The sequence below is a fragment of the Seriola dumerili genome, unplaced genomic scaffold (genome assembly GCF_002260705.1).
Source record: "Seriola dumerili isolate Sdu_G_001 unplaced genomic scaffold, Sdu_1.0 BDQW01000468.1, whole genome shotgun sequence".
NCBI lineage: Eukaryota > Metazoa > Chordata > Actinopteri > Carangiformes > Carangidae > Seriola > Seriola dumerili.
Window position 1 is genome coordinate 3,543,977 of NW_019174723.1, and position 9,387 is coordinate 3,553,363.

General features: G+C 39.9%; 1 protein-coding gene across 1 annotated transcript in view; it reads left to right on the top strand.

The window, feature by feature from the left end:
• atp9a (ATPase phospholipid transporting 9A (putative)) overlaps nucleotides 1-8,789 on the top strand; it is a 32,105-nt gene extending 23,316 nt beyond the window's left edge. The window contains exons 22-28 of the mRNA XM_022763295.1: nucleotides 36-100; nucleotides 1,689-1,844; nucleotides 3,710-3,774; nucleotides 4,026-4,134; nucleotides 4,223-4,280; nucleotides 5,785-5,988; nucleotides 6,976-8,789. Coding sequence (XP_022619016.1) covers nucleotides 36-100; nucleotides 1,689-1,844; nucleotides 3,710-3,774; nucleotides 4,026-4,134; nucleotides 4,223-4,280; nucleotides 5,785-5,988; nucleotides 6,976-7,112 — 794 coding nt within the window. The 3' untranslated portion in view covers nucleotides 7,113-8,789. The remainder of the gene's footprint in view (nucleotides 1-35; nucleotides 101-1,688; nucleotides 1,845-3,709; nucleotides 3,775-4,025; nucleotides 4,135-4,222; nucleotides 4,281-5,784; nucleotides 5,989-6,975) is intronic.
• Nucleotides 8,790-9,387: the final 598 nt, after the last annotated feature.

Here is a 9,387-nt window from a genome sequence, read left to right on the forward strand (position 1 = left end):
ATCCTGACACCTCCGTGGCTTTTGTTTTCTCTTAGGGGATGGAGGAAACGATGTCAGCATGATCCAGGAAGCTGACTGTGGCGTGGGAGTGGAGGGAAAAGTAAGATTCGCTCCATCTCATCGCCTCACATTGACGTGCTGCTCTCACAGATTTTTTCTTTGCGTTTCCTGTCAAGATTTCTCTCACATCCAGAGACACATAGCGGGACATGCACACAGATGATTCCTCTTTATGAGGATCTATTGTCTGAGTAGAGGAAATAAGGATGACAGGATGCTTTTGCGCTTAAGTAAAAGTAAGAGTCTCTCATCAGCCTGCTGCCTCTTGTACCTCTCTCTCTGTATGTTTCCTGTCAAGATGGCTGGTTTGCTCTGACATGGACCCGTGTCTGCAGTGATGTTACAACATTTTGGAAAATTCGCTTATTTGCTTTTTTTGATGAGAAAGTTGAGGAAGTTGATACCCCTCTCACATGTGTCCATTAAAGATAAAGCTGGAGTCAGCAGTTTGGCTGGAGCTTATACCAGTATACACTCTGCAAAAGGTGAGCTGCACCCTGGACTAGTCACAAATCCAAGGTTCAGCCTCAGACATACAGACAAAAACGTTCACACTCACCTTCACAGCTACAGGCAACTTAGAGTTTCCAGTTCACCCTAAAAAGCTGCAAGTATTTGGCATGTGGGAGGAAACAGGAGAACCACAACTGTGAGAAGAACATGTTTTCTGTACAGAGGGTGCTTTCAAATTCAATTGCATTACAGAAAATAAAAGAAATAACGGCATTATGATTAAAAGCTCCAGAGATAACTTTACCCTCTAACAAACATGGACACATTGCACTTGACTGGTTATTAGAGTTGAAACAATGAGTTGGTTCATCAGTTATTGGCCAAATGAGAGAAAAATCCACAACAGTTTTGATAATTGAATAAGTAGTCAAAAGCAGCCATGCTCCGGGTACTGATCTGGTTTCAAGGGAAACAATCCAAAGTAAAAAAAAAGCTTGTTCTCTTTTTTAATTTATATTATTATTTATATTGTTTATTATCTATTTCTATTCATATGTTGCAGAATTGTCTTTTTTATTGATTAATTGATTTCTATTTATTCTTTTTTTCAGAGTGAGAGAGCCCCTTCTTTGACTGATGATTGAATTATTGAAAATTTTTTTTTTTTTTTTACTAAAAATGCTGAAAATTCTCTGGTTCTCAACTCAAATGTGAACATGTGCTGTTTTTCTTTTTCTTCTATGACAGTAAATTTAATATTTTGGGGTTTTTGACTTTTGGTCAGACTAAACAAGCTATTTGAAGATGACTATTTTCTCATATTTTACAGACCAATAGATTAATTAAGAAAATAACCAGCATATTAATTGATAATCAAGAGGGTAATTAGTTTCTGCTCTACTTGTTATTATAGATTAATATGGCATATTCAGTGAATGTGTTTTCTCAGGATTTATTAAAATCTCTAGATCTCATGTCCAACAGACTGTTGATTCTTCCTAGTCTAATGTTTTTAGGGAGTATTTGCCCCTTTAGCCTCATTTTTGTTTCCAAATAACCGAGCTACATATCTGTCACTGTTCATATTACAGTAAGCACTCAAAGGCCTACTTTTCAGGTCAGCAAAGACGTGTTGTAGCGTGTCCTCATTGCCCTCTGTGCTGTGTGTTTGACAGGAAGGAAAGCAGGCCTCCTTGGCCGCCGACTTCTCTGTGACTCAGTTCAAACATTTGGGCCGTCTCCTCATGGTCCACGGTCGGAACAGCTACAAAAGGTCTGCAGCCCTAAGCCAGTTCGTCATCCACAGGAGCCTGTGCATCAGTACCATGCAGGTAAAGTGCAACTAAAACATGGTGCCATGGGTTTGTGTTCAGCAGCCGTATTGAACTTTGAATTCTTTTACAACAGCTTTGGCTCAGTTTAAACAACAGTGAGTTTCAATGTGCAAAACTCTGACCACAGGATTCTGCACTCCTTATTTTTTGCCTCCAAGTTCCACATAGCACACAAAATGAAAACATCTGTGTTAAATTATATAATACATCACATACTGTGTTTATCAGAGCAGCAGAACAGATATATTAATACATGAATTTTAAATATTGTTCCATTTTAAAATAGCAAATATTTCTGTCAAACAATAACAGATTTTCATCAAAACCAAGTCTGCACTGGTCATTTTCTCAAAATAATACAAATAGAAATTAGAGAAAAAGTACAATCACTGCAGAAGTCAGTATTTGACATGTTAAGTAAGAATGGCTTTTTAAATCATGGATTTAATTAATTTAATATACTCTGTTGCTGTAATTATACTGTAGACAGTGAAGTCTATAGACTGACTTAATGCTACAGAAAAACAATGATTCAGATTTGATTTTACTGGAACAATTAAGCTTTTCAAGGTTTGTTTTTAATCAAACTTCAGATGCTTCAGTCACTTGTAAGTTTTATCATCTAAAATACAGTAAGCTGCAGTGATACTGGAAAGCATTAAACCAGAAGAAGACTTTCATCACATTGTGATGTTTTGACAGAATTCCAAAGGAAAGAAATTACAATTTTGATCCTGTTCTGTTGCCGTACATTTGACATGCACGTTATTAGCAAAGCTGGTTTGCATTGCTGTCCACCTGAGTAATAATGTTCAAATAAGGAAAAATACTTGCAAACATATGTTGTATTAATACAGTGATCTGTATGTTCAGTAATCAGCAGTAAAAATAATATGACTTGGCTGGAGACTGAAGACTGAGCATGTTAATCCGTGTTAAGTGTTTAGTCTATAAAGGTAAGAATTCAGCAAGTCAGTTTGGCTTTTTGTGTTAAGAGTCTTCCACATTGAAAGTCTGACCCAAAGTGATTGTGAAATACTGAAAGAGAATATATGTTATATGAGTTATGTTTATCCACAACACCTAAGACCTCAATGTGAGGAGGACATGATTGGGGCAAGGCAGGGAGAAGTTTCAGGGGTGGTCATGGAAGGGCGGGGTGCGCAATGACTCAGAGGAGAGGGCTTGTGGTGTCCTTCTTAGCCACCCCTCCCCCCCTTACACACACACACACACACACACACACACACACACACTGGACACTGTCCCCAGTTCAATTCCCATGTCCCAGTCCAACCTCAGCCTCCGCCGTGGAGGGACGGCCCGTGACTCACTGCATCATGGACTTTTGAGATTTTAGGGAGGCCCTCCTCCACATGTCTCACATTAACACCGACCACAGCCGCAGCTGTGACCTGTCTGGTTTGGGGGCCGCCTGGATGGAAGGCTGACTAGCCTACAGCTCAATACTGGCATCATCCATATGTTGAAGACATATGCCAGAGTGAGTCAGTGAAGTTTTCTCCAACAGCAGCTCTGCTGTACAATGAAGGTTATTGCGGTGATTTAGCTAATTGATTAGTCAGAGTGTGGTTACCTTTTCATTTGCGCGTTACCATGACAGGTTAATGTTATAATGTAATATCTTTCATTTCCTCCCATTCCTCTGATTTAAATGAACTTATTTCTGTCTGTAGCATTTGAAAAGTGATGCCCCTGATTCCTCCCATTATCATCTGTAATGCCATCAGAGTATTTGATAGATAGATAGATAGATAGATAGATAGATAGATAGATGGATACTTTTTTTATTAATATGAAAAGAAGAATAAATCACTTTCTTGGTTCTCCTCTGTCCCCAGGCCGTTTTCTCCTCCGTTTTCTACTTTGCTTCAGTCCCTCTCTACCAAGGATTTCTGATTATCGGGTAAGAAAGGCGATGACTTATCAAGGGAGCATTTGGCTGCCTTTACTCCATGGCATTTCCTCTGTGTTAAGGCACTGTTGAAACACGAGAAGGGGAAAATGTGAAAGTATTGACTACTCCAATGATGCATTTCTAATGAATCTAACAATGAAATGTGTGAAACTTTTTTTGTCCATGTGCCATTTTCTCTGGAGCATGCCCCCACCCCACCACCCCTTCACACTGAGGACACATGATTTTGTCTGTTTCAGCTACTCCACTATCTACACCATGTTCCCCGTCTTCTCCCTGGTGTTGGACAAGGATGTGAAGTCAGAGGTTGCCATGTTGTACCCAGAGTTATACAAAGATCTCTTGAAGGTATATAATGAGTGTTCACCTCCTACATGTTACAGTGGAGCCAAAAATATGAAAAATTATTAATATGATGTCTTGTTCTACCCCACAGGGTCGACCACTGTCTTTCAAGACATTTCTAATATGGGTCCTAATAAGTATCTATCAAGGTAAGGAAGAGTTGATAATCAGAGTCAGTAACTGCAACTGTTGGAGAGAGAGGTAGCCATAGCCTAAAAATTATAAAAATGAGTAAAGTCAACATACTGTGAATCACAGAGTCATCACTTTCCATACACACACTCAGCTATTTTGGAGGTTGGTCGGTCAAATGCAGATGAACAATGCCTCAGATCAGACACAGAGATGAGGATCAGATGTTTGATCTCAGCACACTGACGAATCATTCCCTGACAAACAGAGATAAAAGGTGTCTTGCTCTTCTTTGTGACACACTTCTCTTCAGCAGCCCACGGCTCACACACTTTCTTGTAATTTCTCCAGAGGTTTATTGATGTGTGAGGACTTTGTTGGTCAAAAACCCAAGTAAAGGTACATTTCCAACATGGGCCATTTACAGTGAAAAGTCTCTGCAGGGGAATACTAAGCTATTCCCAGGAACCTTTGACCTGTTTCTGTCAGAACATGAAGGTTCCATTTTATGGCTGATCTTAAGACACTGTACATTTTCAAGTAATGTTGCCTGCTTTCCAAACAATAGTTCTGTATAGATGAAACACTTTCAGGTATAAGATTGTTTCAAACATTTTTAACAGATCTGTCATTATCAAAGCAATCAAAAATGTTTATTTTTAAACCCCAAACAATTGGTTCTGACAAAAGGCTGTGAGAGGTCATCAGAGGTCATTCCCTGAACCTAAAATCAGCTCAGTAGTTTTCATATTTGGGCTTTGCACATATTTGATTATTTGTCATGATATTGAGATAGATTGGTTCAGGGTGTGTGGTCAACATCAGTGGTGAATACAGTCCGGATCAGTTGAGAGGATTGTGTGTTTACATGAACACAGTGGTAGCTAAACACACACACTGAGCACAATCCTGTTCAGCTAGCTGCAGCTAACATTGATAAAACTACACCAGCAAGTGCAGATAATGTTAATCATCCATACACTGTACTGCTGTAGTAGTGTCACTATATAAACTCTTGTAGCAAGAGCTAAAGGTTCATAACCTCAAAACAAAGCTAACAACATGAGCTATGATAAAAATGAACTGATGAGCATTAGCTGCAGCTGGTGATGGCTGCTGCTCAGCTACTTGTGTTTTTGTGTAAGCTAGCTGACCTAGCTGTAGTTTGTGTTAACTACCGTTGATGCACGCACTCACACCTTGGACCCGTCCGTGATTTGGACATGCTGAATGCATTATCATATACTAATAAGGAAAATAAGATTTAATTGATTTCGTTAACTGATTGGGAATTAAAATAAAAATATACAGGTTGGTGTTTCATGTAGTTTTGACTCTTCTGGTAACTTTTTCAGACCTCCGTTGCTCTGACCCTGCTGGATAGTCACTTTGTTTTCAGACTAAAGCTTGACTGTAACGCTGAATCACTGTGTGGCTTATGACTTACATCTCTAAATGTTGCTCTTAATACATACCACCATTGGTCTCATTCTCAGGCTGTGGCCTCTTTTTCCTCCACAGGGAGCATCATCATGTACGGGGCCCTGCTTCTCTTCGAATCAGAGTTCGTCCATATCGTCGCCATTTCCTTCACCTCTCTCATCCTGACTGAGCTGCTGATGGTGGCCCTGACCATTCAGACGTGGCACTGGCTCATGATCGTCGGCGAGCTCCTGAGCTTGGCCTGTTACGTCGCCTCGCTCGTCTTCCTGCATGAGTTCATAGGTGAGTGAACACAAACACACGTACGCACAAACTCATATTTCACCCACACAAAAGGTGACTCGCAGCCCGTGGTGCTGTATTTCATAGAGACGAGAAAACAAACGCAGTCCGCGCTCATTTCACTGCAGCCTGATTGATGTTGTTGTGCTTCGGGCGACCTTGAAATAGTACGTCAGCATTCAGCAGTAAGGGGGACCTGTTCATTCATATAGTGCCTCTGGTGTGCAATAAGCTGCGGTCTGCTGGATAATAGGAAGTCTAAAGGTGAGTGCATTGACAAATAGTCCTGGTGTGGATGAGACTCAGGCATACCGTAGTATCAAAGAGGAAATGCCAACAGGGCTGTTAGTTTCCTGTGGACTGCTATGGCTCATGTGTTTATCACAGACAAGGTGTTCGGTAGAAAACACTACCCACAAAAATATTATTCTCATCACCATTAGACACCTGGAACATAAACAAGTTTAACAGCAGAGGGGAGAGTAATGTTGGTGTTTATATTATTCCATTACAGCCTCCTTGTTGCCAGGCTATTGGGCATTTATTTACTTGAGCTGACTAAAAAAAAAAAACGAGCCAATTTTAGTTGTGCCATATTAAGACTTGTGACATATACAATACTCTGACCGAGAGCTTTGCAGGCCTTTATTTTCAGCTTTATGTGGGGTGTGGAGTTCCACTTTCAGCCTACAATCTCGACCACTGAGGATCATGACTGGCGTGTGGTGGAGCGTACCCTTTTTGGACACTTTTCCTCTGTCTTGAAGTCAGACTGGAATAGACTTTAAAGGCTATTCTTCTGTTGCATCTTGCAACTCTTCTTCTCTGTTGCACTTAATCTGACATTTTGTAAGGAAATTTGTATGAAACTGTAACAGGTTAATTTGTCTTGCATTCAAAGCACACTGGACTGATACCATGCCAACTCACAAACATTTAGTCAATCCTACAGTCTCCTTCTGACCTTTGCCTCTTCTCCTGTGCCAGATGTATATTTCATCACCACGGTGTCGTTCCTGTGGAAGGTGACCGTCATCACGCTAGTGAGCTGTCTGCCTCTTTACATCCTCAAGTACCTGCGGAGACGCTTCTCTCCGCCCAGCTACTCCAAACTGACCTCTTAAAGAGCGAGAGGAGCCTGCAGCCTTGTTTATGTGGGGAGCACAGAAAGTCATCCCTTGTATTCATCCAACAGAGCCTACGCTTAGACCAGAGAATCAAACATGGATTCATCTCCTTTAATTTGTTCTGAAACGTTCTCCTTAGAAATGTGAAAGACAGACAGAGAGTTGTGTCAGGGACAGGTTGTTTACTGAGGAGGGGAGTCTGAGTTCAAAAGCAGTGTTACTTGCTACATGTGTCTAATGCAAAGACTAACTGATGGCTGCTTTATTTTTTTTGTATTATAATAATGTGGCTGTTGCCTGTATGTAATCAATTAAGACACAAAATGAGTTAAGTAAATGATGCAGGTCCAGTTTGTTTTATGTCAAAAATCACATCAGGAAAAGCAACTGGAAACGTTGGAAGTCTCTCACTCAGATTCATATACGTGTCATTTGGGCTGAAAGATAATTTTCTATAATTTCTAGTTCCATCTGAAAAGTAAAGCTGTTTTTATTATTAGACACTGAAATTGACGTAGCATTCTCACTCAGGACTTGATTCACACTCTCCTTAAACAGTGATTTCCAAATGGAGTTTGAGAATTACACGGTAAGAAAAAAAGTTTACTGGCCAGACTTTGCATAAAACACACGTCTGCAAGTTTGTGTATTTGTTTATGCGTCACCCCGATGCTACAGCCACGGCACGGCGGAGGTGGTGCGGTTGTTTATTTTAGCGTGACCTGTGATGTCTGATGTTAAATTTATCTTTGTCTCTCTGTGTGGACCCTGAGTTGTTAGTGTTTGTGGAGCGCGGTCAAAACAGCCACAAAGGAGCGTCGGTTATTTGCAGCCGAAACCTTCCGCCGGGGCTCCCGACAGGCTGTGCGTCCACAGGGGAATGAGCAGCCTCTCATGTGGCCGCTCAGGCAGGCCAGCTCCAGCCACGCTTCAGCATTGCATGATGACTCACTGTAACAGTGACCTAAAGCCATAACTGAAAATACCCGTGTGACCGGCGTCCAGCTGCCCCATTTCATTTCATGTCATCTAATGTAGGGCCCCCTCACTTCTCACTGCTACTAACCTCCACAGCTCAGCAGCGAAAGAAAAAAGAGAAGAAATCACCAATAGTCAGTCAAGTACAATGTGAATTTTGTCAATAAGTATTACTACTGCACATTCAGAAAAAGAAAACGGTACGTTACTTCTGTAAATTCACTCCTCACATCCTTCATCTGACTCGTGTGATGATGGAGATACTGTAAATAATGAGCAACTAACAGAATTACATGGCCACATTTTCACTCATTTTAGTTGTTGAAAAGATTGTTATGTGAATCATGAAACATTTCTGGGATGAATCTTACTGTCAGACAGATGCAGGATGTCATAACTAATCATTTCTCTGTTAATGTAAAACTAAACTTTTAAGCCCCACTGAATTCAGCAACTTGTTTGCACAGAATGTTTTTTTGTATGACCATTATATTTTTCTGTTGTGATGGAACTGCAAAACTTAAATGATGCTAAGATAATTTGGCTGCTTGTAAATAACCTGTTTTTTTCTCTTTTTTTTTTATTTATTAACCTATTTTATTTATGGTGTTGATTGCACTCAAATGAGCTGAACAAAAAGGGAGAATTGTGTTGATGTCAATGTTGTGATGATTAATAAATCTCATGTTTTCTTTTCTTGTGTAATTTTTTTCATACATGTGATATTTGAAGGGGTTTCATTGTCAATAGAGCTTAAAGGACGAGACTGGTATTATTGTAGATTTTCCTCATTGTCAACATATGTCAGGAAAAAAAACATTTGTGTGTTATTCTTTTTATCAATACAAATATCATTTGATGATGTTGATCATAATGAAGGAACATGTGTGGAACACATTTGTGTGTCTCATTTATGTTGATAGTTTTTGGAGCTCTGGAACAGAAGAATAAGTCATATGAGGCTTAAATTAGACATAGAATACTTACAATACTCATTTTATGGTTTTGGTCTTTTTATAGGACTTGCTGACAATAAGAATATATATTACGACATCTCCTTTAAGATGGTAAACTTAGAGGAACAGTTTTTAAAATAGACCCACATGACAGGTATTATGAGGTTTCGCAAAGGTCTGGAGGACTGATGTCTTTTTTTTATAAGTGCAAATGGTGAAACAGCCACAGAATGTAATAATGGAGCTTAACTATGGCTTAATGACCTTTTCGTGAATTATAAAAGTGGAACCAATTTAGCTCAATGTGGCATAACGTGACTTTAGCGGCCTCAAACTAC